Source organism: Marmota marmota, unplaced genomic scaffold, assembly GCF_001458135.2.
Source record: "Marmota marmota marmota unplaced genomic scaffold, marMar, whole genome shotgun sequence".
NCBI classification, from domain to species: Eukaryota; Metazoa; Chordata; class Mammalia; order Rodentia; family Sciuridae; genus Marmota; species Marmota marmota.
In genome coordinates, this window is record NW_026000016.1 from 44011048 (window position 1) to 44034185 (window position 23138).

The 23138-nt window shown below is 38.0% G+C and overlaps 1 protein-coding gene across 1 annotated transcript in view; it reads left to right on the top strand.

Annotated features, from left to right (window-relative positions):
- Nr5a2 (nuclear receptor subfamily 5 group A member 2) overlaps positions 1-21984 on the top strand; it is a 121861-nt gene extending 99877 nt beyond the window's left edge. Inside the window, 1 exon segment of the mRNA XM_048809598.1 lies at positions 18692-21984. Within this exon segment, the coding sequence (XP_048665555.1) occupies positions 18692-18939 (248 nt within the window). The 3' untranslated portion in view covers positions 18940-21984.
- The last annotated feature ends 1154 nt before the right edge of the window (positions 21985-23138 follow it).

Below are 23138 nucleotides of genomic sequence, written 5' to 3' on the forward strand. Positions count from 1 at the left end.
AGTGAATATATTCAGGTCTCTATATTAAAGTAATTAGTTTATTACTTTCTGAGAGTCATGTTCTACACAAAGAATTTTTGCATTCTATTATTATCCAACTCCAAATCCCAGTTCTTATCCTCTTGAGAGAGAACATATTTAGATAGAATATACAAATTTATGACTTGATAATTTTTGTGTTCATATAAAAAACTTGAAAAACTATAAAAAATATTTTTGGAAATATCACAGCGACATTAAACAAACATCTAACAAACTAAAACTTTGAGGACCAGATCAACCTCCCCAAAGTAGCATTTTGAAATATTGATGAATCTTAATAAGTGTTTTGATTTCTGTAGGGTTGTCTTGTCTTGAGGGGAAGGGAGAAATATTTCAATGATAAACTTGTAAAATATCCCATTTTCTTTCATAGCTTTTCCAACTTCTTTTTTAAACATCTCCTTCGGTGTTTTTATATAACCAAAAATTATGTGAGGCTTTTAAAGCTCCCTTTGACAGTCCAGCAATAGAAAGAACTGCCATTCAGCTATAGGCACATTGAGTGTTTGATGTTCCAAAAGGTTTTCTCTACAAGGATTGTGAAAAGATTAGTTAGCACATGCTGTTTACATCAGAGGATGCCGAGAAACTAGCAACAGGCTGTCTGTACTTCTATACCCCTGCCTGGGAGGAAGACCCTCCTTGTCCCAGCTAATCAAGGTGGTGATAAAATCCCCAAGATTAGTTCTTTTATTTTCCAATGTTCCTAACAATTAAAACTGTAAACATAGTTTATATATTGCTACTCTTAATTATACTCTTGTTTTCGTTCATTTCTTTTGCTACAACCTAGGTTGGTGTTTTGCATGTAATTACATGCAGAAGTACTTTATTAAAAACCTACTTGAGTTGTGGTTGTCCTAAGTATAATTGGAGGTCCAAGTTGAATGAATATTTTCTGGATGATTACATAATCTCTCTGAATTTAACTACTACTTCCCTCTATGTAGCATTAATGCTTTTATTAAAAGTACTGTTTTCATATTATACATTAAAAAGTATTATTTTCACATACTTTTTCTTGCATAGTTAAAAAAAAAAAATCGTGGGGCTGGGGACATAGCTCAGAGGTAGAGCACTTACTCAGCATGCATGAGACCCTGGGTTCTACCTTCCAGGGCACTTTGAACCTTAACACCAAATAATCTGGTGCTTCTCCTGAGCCACCCAGGTTATGTTTGCTCTAACGCATCAGTCAAAGGGTGCAGACTCTGGCAGGAAAACCCAGAGCAGGATATTATGTACAGTAGGGGCTTTCCAACCCAGCTGTTCCAAGCCCTGTAGGGTCAAATTGATGGGGAAATCCAGAATGACAGCAAATTTGCCATCAACTCATGGCTCCCTGCCATGAGAGAGGTTGCTGGTCCAACACACAGGCCATGGGTGTTTAATTGGTCTTAAAAATAAGTATAGTGAAAGAATGCATTTTAAGCAGAAATTGAGAATAAATTAAGAAAGAGGCAATAGTGGATAAGCAAATAAATAGAAAGAGACAAAGATAAAGAAGAAAAAAGGAAAGAAAGGTAGTTCTGTGATCATAATTTTTTTATTCCTAGTCTTGTAAGATTTAAATTTTTATCCTAATTTAAAAAATAAAAGAAGTTCATATGTTAAAAAAACTTCTGAATTGCACCGACAAAAATGCTAATCTGTGATATGGTTGAATTCTTAAATTGGTTTATATTTATGCAAATTTTTAAGAAAAAATAATTTCCAATATTTTAATATGTCTCACAAATACACTTTTTGCATTTGCTGCTTTCTTTCCAGAGGTATCTTTCCAACCACAGGGCTTCCCTGTCTGTTCACGCTTCCTAACAGCCCCTCAGCCCATGTTCCTTCAGATTCTTTTCAGCAGACCTGACCTGTGCATGTGTAAGCACCATCAAGCATACTTATGTGGGAGTGTTCCATGACCAGCCTCACAGCCGGTGTTATTTCCTGTGCTGGATTTCCCACTTGCTGGGAGCTGTGCTCACACTTGGCATATTTGGGAAAGGGACAGGCCTGCTCCACACTTTCTTCACTGTCCCAAGCCAGCAACAGGCAAAGTCTTGCAGCCTGAGAGGGTGTCGACCACTTGAAGGTAGATAAGCTGATGGTCAAGGGCATTCTGGAAATTTCCACAAAACATTTACAAAGGGTTTCATCAGTGACAATGAGGAACATGTGGTCAAAAAGCAGCTCCATTCATGCTCTGATGCCCAGCTTACATTGACTGTCATCTTACACACATGTCCCCTCTCCTGGCATTTGCGTTAATGTCTAGAAGCTCTTTCAGAAACTGAAAAAGATCTTTCATTTTGCTGACCTATTGATGCTTCTGCACCCTTCCAAGGGCCCCTTCCCCTCTTGGTCGACTGTGCTTCAGGAACAACTCTGAGACCAGGATTCAATAGAACTTCAGGAGGTTAGACGGAGGTGCACCTTGTGAATTATTTCCCTCACCTCCAGTCCCACCACTTTGTCTCCTGTTAACAAAGTACAGATTGTAGATTAGGTCCAGAGAGTAGGACTTAGAATCAGGTGGACCTGGGTTCTAATCGCAGTTCTGTTTCCAACCATTGTCAGTCAATGCAGGAATAAAAATAATGTCAATATATCACATTAATGTCAAGCATTGAAGAAGATAGGCACTAAAAGGCACTGAAATGTTTGTGGCTGGTATTAGTTAACAAACCATTAATAATAAACAAACCTTTATACAGTGGCTAAACTGAATGTGCTTAGACAGCTGTTACTGGGTAATAAATACTTCCATATTTCAAAATGACTTTTTTTTTCCACCATGACTTTTCAGTCAGTGAAGTAAGAACTGTTCTTGATCAGAACTGTTCTTGATTATGTGATCAGGAATTTGTTGGCTCTGAAATAGAGTGGAGAAGATAAAACAGTTTCTCCATTTACTTCATCCTATCTAAGATTTAGGCATTTCTCTTAAACATTTTACTGTTAGAATGACATTTTCTTAAGAGTTTAAAATAAAACACAAAAGCCATGTATGTTTTCACTTATTAATTATTACCATAGACTTGGAGGAAGACAACCAAACATCTCAAGAGTCATCCCCGCCCCCGCCCACAATACCTTTATTTTATTTACTTATTTTTCATGTGGTGCTGAGGATCAAACCCAGTTCCTCACAAGTGCTAGACAAACACTCTACCACTGAGCTACAACCCCAGCCCCCATTCACTCATTTTTTAAAAAATTCTAATTAGTTATACATGGCAGTAGAATGCATGAATTTTGACATCATATGTAAATGGAGTATAAGCCATGTTTAATTCCTTGAAGAAGCGTTGATTTTAAAATCTGGAAAATGGAAGCTTCTTTGTTTCTTCACAGCCAAAGAATAATCACACTCAGGTTTGTTCTTGGAAGACCCTCACAGAAAAGTGATGCATTTCTCTGTGTTGGAACTTAAAAACCTATCCTCAGTTTTCTCTGTTACTAGAGATTGCAGGGCATTCCTGAATCCACACCTAATCCAAAACTCAAAATGTAAACAGTTATTTAAATCCTTTGCTTCACAAAATGGGAGCTCTACCCACCTCAAAATTGCAATGTGGAGAGCTCTGTGTGATTCTGGCTGCCCTTGATTTTGACATTGGGGTATTTGATGAATGGGCTCATGGGAAGAGGATTTGGTGATTTGTTTTTGTCCTGAATACTTAAGTTTGAATCCCCAGGAGACAGTAGTGGTTCTACCATGGCACCCTGAACTGAGATAACATCCATGGACCTGTCCCCTCCCTCAGCAAAGCCCAGTGAAGGTGCCCAAGCAGCTGACTATTGATACTGTTCCTGGTGTCTTGAAAGAACTCTTCTCTGTGGAAGCTGGCTCAGGAAAATCCATACGTGAGCTGTCCATTAGACGAGCACTGGATAGACTATTGTTGGGCAGAGTAATTAATTAAGTCAACACTGCAATAAGATGAAATAGCAAAGTATTTTAGGAGCCAGGCACCATCCTACCTTGTGATAATTACTGTTAAGACACAGTTTAACCACAAGAATACTAGGTGTAGAGCAGTTCCTAATTCATGGTCTCGTAGCTAGTGGAGTATTCACAGATTTAAAGTCACTCTTACTCATTTTTCAGAGCTGTGGAAGTGCAAGTATTAACAATTTTCCTAAATACTCAAGAGCTGGTTATAATAAAACTGTAAGGACATCAACGTCTTCCCACACTTATATCAATGATATGTATGTGAATGTCTGATCATCATATTTTGTTGGTTTCCTTCTCATACAAGTCTTAATATAGCATTTACAAAACCCTATGATTGGATGCACGATATTTTATCACTGTCTTAGCAAAATCTGCAATTACACACGTGTGTACACACACACACACAAAGTTTCCTTTGCAAAATACAAGCTGCTGAAGTTCTCAGACTAATCTTTGATATTATTTTTCTCTGCCACATGGTTACATAAATATAAAATAGGTTGGTAATATAGATTTTCTGACTTTTATATACAAATACAAATCCATGAGCGGTTGAATGAATTATTAATCTTAAGTTACGTCCAAAAACTAGGTATTTGGCTTTAACGGTCTTGTTAGTTAACCAGTTTCCCACTCCAAAGACCTTCTCTTTTCTTCTTTTAGGCCAAATAATTCAGAATAAGTATTGGTTTGCTGAATGATGCTTTTTTTCTTCTTCTCCACTTCAACATCTGATCTTACAGAGCAGAATATTAATAAACTAAGAGAAATGATGTAATAGCAACTTGAGAGTATTTCTAGTTCTTATAGAACAGCTTTATTTTAAATCTTCAAACTAATAAAACCTTGGATATTTAGAATTGATATGTATATAATCAAGTTCTCCTATGGGCATAAATTTGACAGAATTTTACTGATAGTCATATATTACTTTTGAGAACAAATGGAAACAGAACATATGGAAATACAACAAACCTCACTAATTGAGAACATTTCAACTTGGCAGCAGAGAGCCGAACTATTGGTACCTAAGGAAATGCAATTCTCTCTCTAAAGTAATGCAGTGAGCACAGTGGGTTATGTAAATGGAGTCATGTAAATTGGTGGAGATGATACACATAAAAAGGGGTTGGAAGCACTGATATAGCATTAAAATATGGAGTTCTTCCAATGCTGTCATTTATTCATTGTGCACCTCTCTCTGGAAGAGTCATACCAGACCCACCAGAAGTGTTAGAGAATGTGAGATAAAATAGATGAACAGCTTTGATAAGAACTCACAGAAATCACAATTCACAGCAAGCCTGCATTTCATAACATACCCTCACAAAGGCCTTTAACAATTAGAAATTGGAAATTAAAATAAGTTACACATTAATAATTCTCTTAATTCCCTGAATTTCTGGTTCAGCTGCTGGTTTTGAATCAAATTTATTTCTCGTGCCTTAGATACTCAGAATCTGAAACAGAAACTTAAACTTCCTATCAAAATTAAAACCCAAATTACACTGTCTAATTAGTGTTATTCAAACGGCTGGGACTTTGAATCCGTGAACTATAGCTGTAGTGTTTTCCATATTGTATATTTTATATTCTAAATTTCCTATCCTATTATATCTTTTTATATTGACTTGATTATAAGGTAATTCATTCTTTTATCATGATTCGCATTTATTCTATCAATATTATATTCATAATTTGGTTTCCATTTTTCTGTTGAAATGAATGAGGTGAGAACTGAGAGCAGGGAGGCAGTGGATACCCTTCCACAGGAGGAATGAAGCCCACCATTGCAAACACGTCCTCCCAGGTCCACATCACCCAGGGATGTGGGGTCCAGATGGGAGTATGGGAAACAGTGGAGACCCCATGCATGTCTCTCTAGCTCCAGATAATCTTACCATTTCTGGACTAAATTTGAAAAAAAAAAATTATGAAGTTTCCTGCCTTCATTTTATGCAGGTTCTCACAGCTCCTGGGATAGAGGCAGGAGTGATACAAATTATACAAATATGCTGATTATTTTGTAAAGATTCTTGAATACTTTTATTCAGCTTTTCTATTTTGAAAAGATATTATTAAAATTGTACTCTGCTTTCTTTAGTCTCATGCAAGTTTTCTTCTCTAGGTAGCATGTTCCTCCCTTCTCATCCCTGTCCATTTTCTGTGCGAGCCGGTATCCCTTGCTGCCCTCCAAAACCCAAAGGATAGGTTTTACAGCAGGCTCTAACCAGCCTTCGGTGGGGAACAAAGCCTAGTAACAGAAGCTGCTCCTGGCAATCCAAACTGCACCATGGCCCATGGACTAGCCTGAGTTTAAAAGGAAAGGATTTCTGTAAAGTGCTGAATTATGAAGGAGTATTGATTGTGTTTGTAGAAATATCTAGAAGATTTCATCTTTTGTCTTCTAGACTCACTGTAATGTGGAGAAGCGTTTCAAGTCATATTTACTCGGAATGTGGTACCTTATCTACTAAATGCACATTCTATTCTCAAATGTGACCTGTTTTCTCCCTCCCTTAGAAATAATCTTGGAAAGTCAGTGGTGCCAAAGCTGAGAAAGTTGAGCTGCACCGGGCTCTTAGCCACATGCACACAAAATAATATTTTAATTGGCTAAGCTAATATTTGATCCAAGTTCATAAAAGTTTGAAATCAAATAATTAAATGCAAATACGGTCTTCATCCCAAAGACCATAAGAATGCCTTTAAGCTAATATTTTTTAACAAGAACTGTTCGACAGTGTTCTCTTGTAAATTTTATCATACCTGAGGCACTTTTCCTCATTCGATTAGCTGGAAAGCTGAATTTATCCCGAGGCAAACCAGACATCTAGTACCGGCTAAATTCAACAACTGGAGCTTAAATTTGGCTTAATATATCCCCACTTGGATCTGCCTGTTTAATTCTCTTTCATATGATAACGTTGGTTTATTCATAGTCTTGCCTTGCCACCTGAACAAACTGAACCTCATATCTTATTCTAAGAAAATAAGAAAACTTTGCAAAACCCACAAAAGTTCCTGAGTGGAAATCAAATGCAAACTTATGGCTCAAAAACGGTTTCGGGACGTGATTAGAAGAATGGGGGGAAGAGCTTTTCTCTGAGGGAGGTTTGCTTTTTATGAATGTGCATGTTTCCTACTCATGTGGGGACAGATGGTCTTTAGAAAAGGATAAGGACTATGACTCCCAAGACCAGCCTTGGCAGCTGCAGTTTTAAGGTTCATGTTTGAAATGTAGTACGCTACCTATTTCATCACACTTTGTATGGATTTGGCCTTATTATTAAGCATATTTTATGCACAACTTTATTTGATGCTTAGAGACAACCAGGAAAATGTTGGATTTTATACCCCTTTAAATTCTGTTTCCTGGCTCAAAACATTCAGTCGATTCCCAGCCAGAGCCCTTATTTTTTTCTCATTCTTCATGCATTCTAATATTTTCACTATCATCTGGTGCAACATATGATCTTTTTCATGGCCTCAGATCCCCTTTAGCATAGCCTTTTGTCCTCATTTTTATCCCTAAGAATTCTGGAAAGCAAACTACAAATTGTACATACACATTTAGATGGAAGTGCTCTCTGTCCATCCACGCGATGGTCCCTGAGCACCACACACACCTCCAATATAGGTTTCCTGGAAAATATTTCGATTACTGCTTTACAGCATCACATAAGTATAATGCTTTTCCTATATTTGTGAATATAGGAAATAATTTTGAGTCTAAATGACCTTTTTTTTCCAGAGATAAATTGTATTTGAAGTTGATTTTGAAATCTTCGAAAATAGCTAATCGTTGGAGGACTGCCACACAGAAAGTGCTTAGTATATTTTTGTCAGATTAATATGTATATGTTTTACATTCATGGGAGCTTAATGCAAATTAGCAAGTCCAATGATGTAGGCACTGGGTGTCTTGTGGTGGTGGGGGTGGGGGTGCTGTATTTGCTCTAGTGGGAAATAAGCATAAAATCATGTTCTGAGGTCTTCAGCATGGTCACTGAGGGAGGTAATGTGGAACGTGGTAATGGGTTCTCCACCTAGGAAAGTCCAAAGGACTCAAGGACAGAAGGCAAGCTTGGCACTGTGTACAAAGCCCCTAGCCAAAATTCCTGTTTGAATCTGTTTCTTTTTTTTTTTTTTATTTTTTATTTTTTTTTGAATCTGTTTCTTAAGAAAGCACAGTACATAACAGAATTTGTGCTTTTTGCTTGCAGTTATAAATCAATTTCACACAAAACAAAAATAAAATCTGCCACGAATTTGATGTGGAAGAATCAAAGGTGAGAGAGAGAGAGAGAGAGAGAGAGAGAGAGAGAGAGGTTGGTTTCGAATATTTAATGGAGAAATTTATTAACATATTTATTGAGCATCTTCACTGTGTTTAGCACTTGCCAGGTTGTAGGAAGATAGCTGCAAAGAAGACCTTCACAACTTTTATTGTGGAAGGGATGATGGGCAATTTTTAAAATCAGACACACATATATGTCTGTCAGAAACAAGCAGTTTTATACAGGGGCAGAGGAAATACAAAATGCTGGGTTGTGGTTACCGCTGGTGGGTCAGGAATTTGTTTATGGGGGAACACACAACATCACTAGCCTGAGGGGCCGGTGATGTCCCAGTGTTTCAGTTGTCTGACAAATCTGTTATATTATGTTTATAAAGTTATATGTACATTAACTTTTTTTTCTTTTTTGGTGGTACTGGCAATTTAATCCAGGGCCAAGCACATGCTAGGCAAGCACTCTACCACTGAGCCAGAGCCCCAGTCCTAAAAATAATCAGGGAGGGGAGGGTTGGCTCTAGGGATTCAGGGGGCATTGGACCACTGAGCCACATCTCCAGCCCTGTTTTATATTTTATTTGGAGACAGGGTCTCACTGAGTTGCTTAACGCCTCCCTTTTGCTGAGGCTGGCTTTGAACTCTCGATCCTCCTGCCTCAGCCTCTAGAGCCACTGGGATTACAGGCATGCACCATTGTGCCCAGCCCTAAAAAAATTTTAATGATCATAAAATACACGTAATATCTATCATCTTAACCATTTTCCCATTAGGTTTAAATTTTCTTTTATATGGCAATCATTTTTTTAAAATTTTCCTTTATTTTTAGGTTCTCAACATGATTAAACAGCAGGTACAGAGTTCCCTTGTGTTCCCTTCCACCACACGTGCACAGCCCTCCCCCATGATCAGTGTTCCCCACCAGAGTGATGTATTTGTTGCATTTGATGAAATTACATTTTCACCCCAAATTCTTGGTTCACATTAGGATTCACTCCTGGTGTTGTACATTCCATGGGGACAAATGTATAACAACATGGCCACTGTTACAGCATCATATGAAGCTCTGCCTGTTCAGTCCCCTCCCCACCTGATGCTTGACACCCACTGCTCTTTTTACCATCTCCGTAGTTTTGTCTTTTCCAGAATGTCATATAGTTGGAATCGTTAATATGTAGCATTTTAAAATTAGCTTCTTTTTACTTAGTGATACCCATTTAAGATTCCTGCATGTCTTTTCATGGCTCGATGGCTCATTTGATTTTGACACTGAATATTATTTTGTTGTCTGAGTGTAACAAAGTTAATCATTCACTCACTAAAAGGGCATCTTGATTCCTTCCAAGTTTTGTCAATTATAAGTAAAATTGCGATATAAGCATCTATGTGCATTTTTTGGTGGGGACCTAAATTTTTAATCTAACCATTTTTAAATCCACAATTCAGTAGTGCTAAATTCTAAACCAATCTCCAAACTTCTTTTCCTTTTGCAAAACTAAAATTCTGTGTCCATTAAACAACTCCAGCCTCCAACCACTGTTCTACCTTCTGGGTCAGTGAATTTGACGACTGCAGATACCTCATATAAGAAAGATCATAGTGCTTATTATTTTGTCCTTGGCTTATTTCATGTATCAAATGTCCTCAAGGTTCATCTGTGGTAGCATATGCCAGTCCCCTTCCTTTTTTAGTATCCTCCCCTGTGTGTACATATGGGGGGGCAGGTTTTGTTTCTCCGTTCACCCATTTATTGATACTTGGATTGCTTCTACCTTTAGGCTCTCGGCAATTATCTATTTCTTTTATACTTTATATGTATTTTAAAGGAAAATTTGTAAAAATAAGGCAAGGTGAGGGAGAAGACAGTGATAGGACAATAGAGCTTCTTCGAAAAGAGTGATCATCTCCTTGAGTAGATGAGTGTAGTCAATGAAGTGAGGAAGTGAGTCTTACACAACAGGGAAAGAACCATCCAAAAAGAGAGAGTAGAAAGGTCCCAAGGACAAACAAACTTGGTATATTAAAGTAGCACCAAGAAATACCAAGAGGTGCATCTAGACAGGAGTGGGTGAGGCAAGGAGATGTGGTGTAAGAGTCAGACTGTGATAAGGGGGATTAATTTTTATTAATGCATGAAATATTGCTTTGTTCCAAATATCAAATTGATGTCATTTATACTCAATTCTGTATTCTGTGTCCTAACAGAAGAGATGCCAGACATCTCCAGGCACACAGGAGCTGCTTAGGAACTTTTGCAAGCTTTGAATTTATACCTGCCAAAGCTACATTGTTTCCTGTAAGAGGGGGCGACTTTCATGTAAATGAGTTCTCAAATCCTTGTGGAGATTAAAGTACCATCCAGACAATTGAATGAAAAAGCAAGTGATGGGCTGTTGGGTAAATGTGGAGTAATACATGTACTAGTTTGCTAAGAATTCAGTGTCTTCTTGTCAAAAATCCCATTCAAAATTGCACAGAATAGTAGAGCTATGGTGACAATAGAGATCTTCAAGTCCAGCCCTTGGTATTCACAGATGCAAAAACATTAAACTCAAAGTAGTGACAGGCCCATGATCTCACAATTTTATAGAGATAGAACTAAGACTGGAAATGAAGACATATTACTGAAGAAGACATATTCCTTCTCTTTAGGAACTCTGCTGCCCTTTGGGGACTATGTATTTTGCAGGCATCTCTCTGCAGGTGACATTCTTTACACAGTAATATTTTCTGAGCCCTGCTTTTCCTGGGCACTATGGTAGGCACTGGATTAGTGACATTTTATGCAAAATGCCATGTACATCTTGTGGAAAGTGGGCTTCAAAATTAATAAACAGAATGGAAAATGCTTAACTGAAACCTAAGACTAAATCATACTTTCTTGAATATTGTTTTTGATCAAGAAAGGGATAAACTTGCAGGTATTCACTCTTCTTTGCATTAACTTTGGAAAACTGCATAATCAGAGATTCTGCTTTGTCCGTGAAATGTCACATTGGGGAAAAGGACCAGATTGCTGTTGAGGAACTTCCCCTTTCAGTCATGTACTAGGCAAAAAAAAAAAAAAAAAACAACTCCTCCAATTCCTAGCTGAGATTATAAGAAAAATAATGCCTTGTGAGGATACTGTACCTGTATATTTTTTTAAGTTCACTATTAGTTAAAGTGTCTTTGGCTTTAAGAAATGAGTTATTTCATTTATTTTGCTAATAGAAAAATAGAGGAGTTTAGTGACTTGCCCAACTTGTCCCTCAGACTAAATTAGACCTCTTTTCTGTGAATTTCTTTGAACACTGGTATTAGACCACAAAATCAAGTTGATTTAAAACTTCTTTGATTAATGAGATCTGTTTTTCTAACTTGTACTGAAATAAGGCAAAGGTGGAGAAACTTATTTCTTAGCCTTGGTATCTGTGTGGTCCAAATGTAAAAGGCTGGGGTGAATCTTGCCCAGAGGATCCTCCACAGAGACATCCTTTGACACTACACTGTGTTCAGTCTCAGTTGTGACTACTGTTTATAATGATCTCGGACATTTAAGATGTCAAAATTCCTGACAGGCGTGGTGGTACATGCCTGTAATCTCAGCTACTAAGTCTAAGGCAGAAAGATCACAAGTTCAAGGCCAGCCTGGGCAATGTAGCAAGTCCTTTTCTCAAAATTTAAATAATAAATAAATAAATAAAGGGGCTGGGATTGTGGCTCAGAGGTAGAGCCCTAGCACGGGCGGGGTTGGGTTGGATCCTCAGCACCACATCAAAATGAAGGCATTGTGTTGTGTCCATCCACACCTAAAAAATAAATATTTAAAAAATAAATAGATGAATGAATGAATGAATAAAAAGAGCTGAGGGTGTAGCTCAGTGGCGAAGCACCCTGGATTCATTAAGCAGGGCCAGGAGAGGGGAGATGATAAAGTTCCTTCAAAATCATCAAAATAAGGTATGTTACATCCCAGTGTGCCAATACTATATTGTTTCAAATTCTCTGAGGATGATTCATTCATAATATAATAAGACTTTTTTTTTTTTAAGAAAAACTGAAGTATTTGATTATTCAGCATCAGCAAATCTCCACCCCTAGTACATAACTGAAACTTGCAGGCTGTGATACAGGAAGAAAAAGCTGTAGGAATTGAAAGTGATGCCCCTGTAGGCTTCCCATCCCACCATGTGAGGGCTCTAGGGTGACACAGGCCCATTCATACAACACTTCTAAGTCTTAGTTTCTCTTCTGGAATATAGGAATATTAATACTTTCTCCATAAGCCTCTTAACTAGATTCAATGAGAAAACATGTTAAAAAAAAATACCTGGCATACCTGCAATACCTTTTCAAGATGGGGTCTTTTACACATTAGCTGCTACAGGCCCCCACCCCTAAGCCTGTTCTTTTCTACATACTCTCACTGATTCCTGGGGTTCTACCTGTTCTCTCAGAACTCCCAAATCAAGACCATAAGCTCAGGCTTCTCTGCTGAGGTCTAGACTTTTTTTTTTTTTTTTTTTTTTTTTTTTTTACTTCTGGCCATTTTACAAACATCTCATTCCTAACTACTCCAATCTCTTTATCCTGGTACCTTAAGGTTGGCTACCACCACACTTCATTAATAGATGCCAAGAAGCCATGCTGGGTGGCTGTCTCTGTATTAATCCAAAGTCAACAAGCCTGGATGCTTTTCAGGTCCTTCCCCACCCCCATGGCCATGTTTCACATCTGTCTTCCTGCAGTGGCCTCGGTTCTCATCTCCTTCATGAGCCTGCTGCCTCCTCACCCTCCTGCACACACCCGTCCCTTTCCCCCACTTTCAGTGGAGTTTTCTTTATTCATCAGAAAACTGACCATTTCCTTCTTTCCTAAAACCCGTCAGTGCTTCTGTATTGCTTTATAGTAAAAGCCAGATGTTCTGACATGTAATGCCCTTCACAGTCTGAAACCCTATGGTTCCTCCATATCTGAACCATGAAGTGTCAGCTGCATGACAGTGTTCCAAGGACCTCCCCTTCTGTCCTGCTCTGAGGTTTTGTATAAGGGATATTGTCTGCCAGGTCAGGACTTTTCTTTCCACATGTTGCTTAGCTCACTCCTACTCATCTTTCAGAATTCCTCCGATGTCCCCTCCCCTCTCCCCCCAGGAACTCTTCTTGTCCCTTGAGCCTTGTGTTAGGTGCTTATCCTGTGTGGCCCCCAAGGCATTCACTGCTTATCTATATCACACTGAATGAACTACTGTGCGCAGAGATTGTTTTTCGCTCCAGTATCCCAGCATCTGGCTCAGGGCTGCCAAATGAATGAATGAATGAATATGAGTGAATGAATTTGTACATTGTATATATATGAAGGTATAAAATAACAAAGCACACAGTTTTTAAGAGCTTTTTATTTCTATGTGCATAAAAAGTACCTATGCCTTATGTACATATTTTTGCACACCGTTTTCTTGTTCCTAATTTGCGTAATGAGGGCAGTGAATTGTATGTTCTAGTTGGTCAAAATAGTTAGTTCTTGAGTTAATAAGCTTATATGTGGACACCTATATTATTGCAAAGGATTTATAGGCATGAATTTGAAATCTTCAAGTTTCAGGTTTTACTGGAAACCGGGCTAGAATCTCCTCTTGGACATAAACATCAAAAATACCCGGCCCTTCGTTCCCAAGCCCAGACTTTAAGTGCACTTTGTTGGTGTGAGAAAGTTTTAAGTGAACTTTGTTGGTGTATGCATGTTGCTCTCCAACCTCTCACAGTTCCTTTTGAAATTATTTATACAAAATTATTCAAATTTAGCCCTATTAACATAACTTTACAAATAGGAGCTGGGGTTGTGGCTCAGTGGTAGAGCACTTGCTTAGGATGTGTGAGGCACTGGGTTCGATTCTCAGCACTACATATAAGTAAATGAATAAAATAAAGGTCCATCAATATCTAGAATTTTTTAAATAAAATATATTCCTTACAGAAAATTCATTTCTCTTTTTCTGTATCAAAGGAAAAGACCTTCTGAGAACAAATTGTGTGACAATTTATAGAAGGTCATCCCCCCAAAAGCCTTGAGAAAAAGAAATATTCTCTAAGTGCAAAATAGTACCTCTTCCCCCACCTTTATGTCTTTTAAAAGGCTAAGTTTTTCTTATTAAGGCCCTAAACAACTTAGGGAGACCCTATCAAAAAAAAAAAAAATTAAATACAAAGGGCTGAGGATGTGGCTTGGTGGTTAAGTGGGTTCAATTCCTGGTATTCCAAAAAAAAAAAAAAAGTTTCTTTTCCTCCCACTTGTCAGCAAATAACAATTCATACCCCTCCCCCAAAGCTCCCTGGCTCAGCAAAGAACAACACTGTAAAAGTGTGTTGTATGTAGTGTGTTGAACGGGAAGGTTTACAGGCTCTCCCACTGCCGCAGAGACCAGGGAGGCAGAGATAAGAATCTTCATCTTCAGACAGCCCCAGTGCTATGCAGGACTGAGAAGTCGGCCCTGTAATATATTCAAGAAGACCTAAGGGTTTACTTTCCAATAAGGAGGGGGAAAAATCTGAGCACCCCACTGTGAGCTTATCCTAATGCTGCTTCATATAAAAAGTGGGTAATTAGTCCCTGAGTGAATAAAGTAGAATAGATGATAAGAGATTGATACTTAGAGGGGAAGCACAAAATGCTCTTGCCAGTCATCAAATTTTAAAGGCTATAGAGAAAGGGTTGGGGATGCTTCTGTCTGTTTACATACAATCTCCAGCTCAGAATTTGTAATGATAGTTCATTAACCAGTGTTTTTAAATTGTATTAAAATGAAGCTTATATAAATTTCAAAGGCGCACTTAGGGTGCCAGACACAGGAGATTTTGAGACCCAGCACCAAAATGCCACAGCACTGGTTGAAATTTGGGTCTGATGTCCATCCCTGTACCTCCAGCTGGGGGTCTGTTGCCAAAACCTAGAGGTGGTGCAGTGCTATTTGATCTGGGAACCAAATCCCCAATACATTTATTTTTGACAACTCCAGAATATGCATTCATGTTTTCCAGATTTTGTTTTCTCACATAATTTAACATGAATTTATCTGTGAATGTGTGGTATTGTAGAATAACACTTATAGAAGAGTTAAAACTTCCAAAATACACCAAGTAACGGTACTTAGAGATAAATCTTGATTTGGAGGAAGGACATCTCAGGGAAAATGGTTAAGATGTTAAATTTCTATTTAAATGGATTAAATTTTCCTGAAAGGGCATCATTTTGCATAAAACTAATTCCATGAGCATTGTAGAAACACATTCAAGTTTCCTGAAAAATAAAAATATAAAAAAATATAAATATTTTTATATAAAAATAAATGTGAACCACCCATCCAAATTTTTAAAATCAGCTTCTAACTAGAAAAAGGAGATTGACAGCCAAGATAAGGTAACAGGCCATTTTCACAAATGTGACTATATCATTCTTGAACAAGTGAACCAAAAATATCAACAATAATTGGTGTATTTTCTGAGGATGCCTTGACTGATGCAGAGTCCTCACCTCAAAGAACTTAGAGTCTTTGCAGGGAGTGGACAGTTCAAAATAGACCAGACCGTCTCAGGGGCAGACAGGAGAGAAATGTTCCAGCAACTTCTATGAGTAAAGGAGACTAAATCAATTGAAATTGCTCTACATCCCTTTCCCTATTCCCTTTCTTACCTTATAGCTTATATGTTAAGATCCTTACCACCTGTATAGACACAGATACAAAATAGATATTCAGCAAGTATCTTTTGGTGCAATTAGCAGATTAAGTTTTGTTATATTTAGTGATGAATTCATTAAAGAAACTTAATCAGATCATTAATTCAATCATGTGAATTCAACTCTGTTGATCTTTAGAGAAAAATTAGATATTTGAGCCAGTCACTATGGCTTCTGCCTATAATCCCAGCAACTTGGGAGGCTTGGGCAGGAGGATCGCAAGTTCAAGGACAGCCTCAGCAATTTAGCAAGACCTTGTCTCAAAATTAAAAATAAAGTCCTGGCAATGTAACTCAGTGGTGTAGCATCACTGGGTTTCATTCTCAGTTTAAAGAAACCAAAGCCTGATAAATCTGTATATTTTTCTGTCAGAAGGAAAATTTCATGTATTTTTAAAATCTTGGGGGAAAGGTTTAATTTGAACATATTCATAAAGCTAATTGAAAGACTTTAAATGATCATTCTATAAGAATGTGTGAATAAACTAGAATTGATGATCTGCCCTTTGTTTTCTGCTCATGGGGAATGGGTTCCCCACCCTTCAGGGTGACGTAATTTATCACAAAGTGTTAAACATCGTTCTCAAAGGATACATTTATCAAAAAAAGAAAGTTTCAAAAACAAATTTCTAAAAAGGCTATTATTCGTTTATCTTACACTTTACACTGTTCACATTCCTACACCCTCCCTGTTAATCTCTATGACTGTTGCTAGCTTTACTTGTGAGAGTTGTCTTTCACTATACTGTAAAATAATATTCCATTTCAAATGTTTTGTAGTTATGTTTAAATCACTATAACACACACCCATGTAGATTTTTCTGTGGTACAGAGGTACAACATATGAAGGTATTTTTGATTGTTTACGTTTTATAATTTTGAACTAAGTATACCTCTAAGTCCCTAGCCAGGTTTATAAATAGTTTAAGTAATTTAAAGTCATTTTTAAAAATATTTCCTGTAAGGTAGGTTTAAAATGCTTTATTAACTGTGAAGTGCCACATATATAAAATATCAAGTGGATAACAACTGAGCTGCCAAGTCTGATGTGACAAGAAGATGCAGAGTTCCTGGTAGTGTGGTGTGTGTCTGTTTGCACAACTTATTAATGATCAAATTTTTTTGCATCTCACTTTGAAATAGATGTGGTACTCAGTTCTCACACTCTGTATTTATTTCAGCACTGATTCCTCACTGTTTCAAATTTGGGTCAGAGAATTGGGGATAGAAAGGAGCATGTTTAGTGCACGGTTACAACCCAAACATAAACACCAAAATCGTCTTGAACACATTTCAACAGTACACGTGGGCTGGGCTTGTAGCTCAGTGGTAGAGCACTTGCCTAGCGTGTGTGAAGAACTGGGTTCAATCCTCAGCACCACATAAGAATAATCATAAAGAAAAATAAAGGTATGTGTCCATCTCCATCTAAAAATAAAACAGTAAGCGTAAGGCAGACTTGATGTATATACATTCAGAACTCGCAAACTGTAGATCGTGCTCAAAATATTGGATATGCGTTACTAAGGTAACCATTAACTTGGTTTAGTGAGTTTAACCTTTTACTCATACCATTTTGTTGTTTTCTTCAAAATTCTTATTTATTTTTACCCAATTAAAAAGCATCTTTTTACTTTCCATGCAGGGGTGTATGTAAACACACACACATCTGTGTATTTTTTCCCCAGCGGCTTCTATATACACATTGTAGTAAAGTTGTACAGTTAACATAAATAAACTCCAGGAGAGAAATTCCAACATTCCATTTTCCCTGGCCCATTGTCTCTGTGTATGTCTGTACGTCAGTCTGTCCTTTCTGATTCTGTGGTGTTCTCTCTTATTCAGTATTTATAAGGATCTCTAAGGCAGATGTCTTACAACAACTGGATGCTCACCAGGAGTTAGGCAGAATGAATCGCCTATGTCCGGCTTCTCCAAAGAGGGACCCCAGGACCAAAAGGAAAAACAGAAAAGGACACAATCAGACTTTAAAAACCATGTTCAGGTTAAAGGGCACCAACCAGCCTAGCTTGTATTCTGCCTAAAGGACAAGACTTTCATTTGATAACGATCATTAGTCACTGAGATATATATTTTAGAGAGTTCCCAGTAGCGACTATTCCGTTGGCAGTCAGTGGAGTGTACAGATGGTTCATTAGCATAGGCTAGACAAGTCAAAGGCTTTCAGAATCATTTAGAAAATGTCAAACAGAAACAAGAACCCTGTCACTTTTTATTAGAATTAACTACATCATACCCTGGACACAGATTTCACCTTGGGTCAGAAAAATTAATACAGAATTATATGAATTGTGTAATATACTGGGTTAAGATAGGTCTTTCTCTAGGGACTCATTTGCTGGCAATATATTATGATCCCTCTACTTTAGGAATCCTCAAACCTTTCCTTTTGTAGGATATGAAAAGAGTTGACCTTGCTCAAAATCCATTGGTGTCTAATTGACTTGAGGTATATGCAGAATTTCAACAAGACCTTCTTCTAAAGCTCTTTTGTGATCATTTTTCCCAGGAAGCTTGGTGAGTCCAGCTCACTGAATATTCAGCAGAGTATAGAGTATGCTTTATGTCAGGGGGAAAATACATCCACTCATTGAACACACTGCTTTAGTAAATGGGGAGTTAGAATGCCATTGAAATGTTGTTTTCTTTGTTTTTTAAATGCAGATGTCAAAAACCTTGAGAACTTCCAGCTGGTAGAAGGTGTTCAGGAACAGGTCAATGCCGCCCTGCTGGACTACACCGTGTGCAACTACCCCCAGCAAACAGAGAAGTTCGGGCAGCTACTTCTGCGACTACCCGAAATCCGGGCGATCAGCATGCAGGCTGAGGAATACCTCTACTACAAACACCTGAATGGGGACGTGCCCTACAATAACCTTCTCATAGAAATGTTGCATGCAAAAAGAGCCTAAGTTATGACCCCTAAGAGTTCTGCTTCCAGAACACAAAGAGATTTGAGGGGAGGGGAAAGAACAGGAAAAGGAAAAAATACTCTGAACTGCTCCAAGCAACACTAATTAAAAAACTCGGTTAAAGATACTGAATTTAAAAAGGCATAATAATCAAATACTTAATAGCAAATAAATGATGTATCAGGGTATTTGTATTGCAAACTGTGAATCAAAGGCTTCATGTCCCCAAAGGATTCATGTGAAAGACATTGTAACGGAATGGATTGAACTCACAGATGGATTCCAACACTATGTCAGAATAAAAATGGACAGAACAATTCTTGTATATTTAAACTGATCTCCACTATGAAGAAATTTAGGAACTAATCTGTGTTATTAATTAGGCTTATACAGTGAGGGATTGAGCTTACAGAATTCCTCCCTGGTGAAGCTGAACTGAAACAATTCTCAAGAATGCATCAGCTGTACCTGCGACAGCCCCTCTCTCTTCCTTGGAAGGCCTCGCACCTTCTGCCCTGTGATCACCAAGTCTGTACAAAGGACCTATGCTCAGCCACGCCCATTAGTAGCTCCACTAAATCATGAATTCCAAATGTCTGTGTCTTAGACCTGCAAACCACTAATAAGAACAGTCTATAAATATGTCAGCTTGCCATTTTAAATATGTTCTCAAGTTTGTTTTGTCACGTGTTCATGATTTTACAAAGAGCAGGCAGTATCCCTCTTCTATCTTATATAAGCATTCATGAATATTAAGGGAAATGACTACAAATTTGTTAAGCAAATGCTCCATAACTAAAGCAAGTTAGATCTTATTTCTGCTACTGTTGCTGAAATGTGGCTTTGGCATTGTTGGACTTCATAAGAATTTCTGGCTGAAAGGCTTTTTAGGCTACATCTGCCCTTTTTAATCATAAAGGTTTGTGGTTCATTTTTAAAAAATACAGCATTAAAAATCTTTTGCTGGAATGTCAAATAGTCACAGTCCTAAGTAGTTGAACATAAAAATTGAAGCATGTCAAGCTATGAAAATGAAAAGGAAGGAGAAGCTGATAGATTGGTTGACACAAGGTTCATTCTAGTTGCCACTGAGCATCCCCTATCTTGAGATGGGAACGGTAATTTTTGAATACAGCCTGGAAAAATACTACAGTCATTTAAATCTTCCCCAAAGAGGAAAGGAAGAGAGTGATACTGACCTTTCTAAGTCATAGACCAAAGTCTGCTGTAGAACAAATATTGGAGGACAAAGAATTGCAAACAAACTCTCCAAACAATGCCGTCAGTATTATTAACACTCGATGCCACAGGTATGAAAGTCTTGCCTTATTGCGCGATTCTGAAAGGTAGCTGTGCAGATGTGGATCAACTTTAAAATAAAGTATTAATGCTTTTAAAGTCAGATAAAATATAGTGTTTACATTCTTTAGGTCCTGGGGGTGGGTTGGGCGGGGATCATGATATTACAGAATAACAGAAGCAGTAATTTCTTTAATGTTATTTTTCTGATTCGTAATTATTTTTAACAGGACTTAATTATTATATGTCGTGAGACACTAAAATCAAAAACGGGAATCTCATTTAGACTTTAATTTTTTTGAGATTATCGGCAGCACAATCACTTGTAGAAACTGTAAAAAAATAAAGTATCTCCTAGTCCCTTAATTTTTTTTTTCATAAATGTTTCTGGCTTTTGAATAGTTTATTTATATTGTATATCATAGTTTCAACTGTAGACAATTATGATGCTAATTTATTGTTCTCAGTTTCACCTTTGTATAAGATATAGCCAAGACTGAAGAAACCAAATACATGTGTTTACTGTAGCATGTCTTCAAGTTAGTGGGACATAGTTCAGGGACATAGAAGGGTCTTAATGAATTAAAATCATCCACTTGATTAAATGTCTGTAAATCTTCCTAATTCTTACTGTAGTTTATTTAATATCTATTGTAAATTATGGGACCTGTAGCTTCCTCTGTTTTCAAGTAAATTTAACAAGGTGGAGTCTTACCCGGTTTTCCTTTCAAGCATTGTAAGTCGTATACCAAAGATATTAGTTATGACTTCAGCGTGTACAAAGAGAATTATTTTATTACTTTTATTAATCACCTTTAATGCCCGCCCACCCGAAGGGTGCAGGCTAGCAAAGCCCAGCCTCGACTTGTGCCGTGTCTGTCACCTGTGTTATCTTCATGGCCCAAAGAGCAGTGAAGAATCGCTGGCCAGAGCTCACAGCCAAAGCACCCCAGAGCCCGGCAGCATCACTGCCACCCCCATTCAGAACCAAGTCAGAAGACACGTGGAGGGGCACAGTGGTGTGGACACTCAGGAAGTGTTCCATCCCTTGTGTGTGTGTGTGACAAATAGGGCTGGGGATGTGGCTCAGTGGTCCATGCCCTTGAGTTCAATCCTCCGTGCACCCCCCCCCCCAAAAAAAAAAGTCAAATACATTCACTCCTATCCTCCATGTTTCTTCCTACTGAATAGTGACCCTAAAAAATGTCAAATTTTGGTATGTTGTTAACCGAGTGGATCACACCCTGGGAATGGTTAGAAAGAGACCATCTGGAGTTACGTCCACACTGCTGGTGACATTGAGGACAGAAGCTGATAAACAAGAAAGCACCACAGCCGCTGGCTGTGGCCCATCCAAAGTTGGCAGATGCCATTTTTCTGATGTTCATTGTTAACCAGTTTGGAACCAGACATCCATTCAGCCAACTGCCTTATCAATTACAGGACTTATTAGTAAAAGCAGACTCAAATATAAAGGTTTTTGGCTTAGCTTGGTTTATTATAGTTGGTCTATGTTTGTAAACATGCAACCTGTAGCGTCCTGAATATTTGTGTTACAGATTTTCTGCGGCTGCCTTGGGCTCAAATCCATGCTATGTTTAGAGTGTGGAGTCGGTTACTTGTTGACGTTTTCTTACTGTATCAGTGAAATACATATTGTCATGTCAGTTCTTGCCAGGAATTTCTCAATAAAGTGGAATTTTTTTTTCAGTATTTCAATAAATATTGATATGCCCAGCCTGATAACTTTTAAAAGTCTTTATGTTGTCCTTATTCTATTGGGTGCTAAAACTTCTGAGTAATTAACTACTTGATGGGATTGGAATCAATAGAATTTCACAAGAGGAATTACTTTCCTTCTCTAGGCATTTTTGATAGTCATCTGATGCCCTGCTTTGGATATCTGAAGCATTAAAGTAATCATAATCCACGCATCACAGTTCCACAGAGGAAATGAAGCATTTGTGTCACTTACTGTTAAAACTGATTGGTGGAAAAAAATTTATTTATTTACTTATTTATTTTTTTGTGATGCTGGGGATTGAACCCAATGCCTTGTGCATGTGAGGCAAGGACTCTGCCAACTGAGCTACACCCCCAGCCCCTAAAATCTTAATAGTATCTAACTTTTTCTAATAACTCCTGCACGCTTTATTGATTCCTTGATCCTCAGAACAACTTCATGTAGTATCATCCTCATTTTATAATCTTGCATTATGAGATGCACTAGTCAGAGAAGGAGCAGGGATTTGATCTTTGGTTTATGCAGTGCTGGGGATCAAACACAGGGCCTCATGTGTGCTGGGCAAGTGCTCTACCACTGAGCCACACAGCAGCCCAGGAGCAGAGCTTCAAACCCAGGCACCTTGACCCCAGGATCAGCACCACGTAAACATCATGCTATTCTGTCTCCAAAACAGGATGATACGTAGGAAAAGATACTAGAGAAAATCAGGCATCGGGTTCAATGAAGTATACAAAAATATCAAGTACTCAGGAATAGAAAAGCTTTCATATTCTCCATAGTTGAACCATGGAAGGTAGGATACCCATGTTCTAGAAATCAGCCTCCTTCAAAACCATTGAGTCTTTGGAAACGTCTTTGTGTTTTCTTTTGTTTTGTTTTGTTTTGAGATGGGGTCTTGCTAAGTTGCTGAGAGCCTACAACTTGCCATCCTCCTGCCTCAGCCTTCCAAGTTGCTGATATTACTGGTGTGCACCACCACATGCAGCTTGGAGATGTTTAAAGCAACAAAATAACTAATGAATCCATTTGGGAAATAAATAAAACTTATACTGTAAAATAACAAAAGAGGGGCTGGGGCTAGGGCTCAGCAGTAGCACGCTTGCCTGGCATGTGTGAGGTATTGGGCTCGATTTTCAGCACCGAATATAAATAA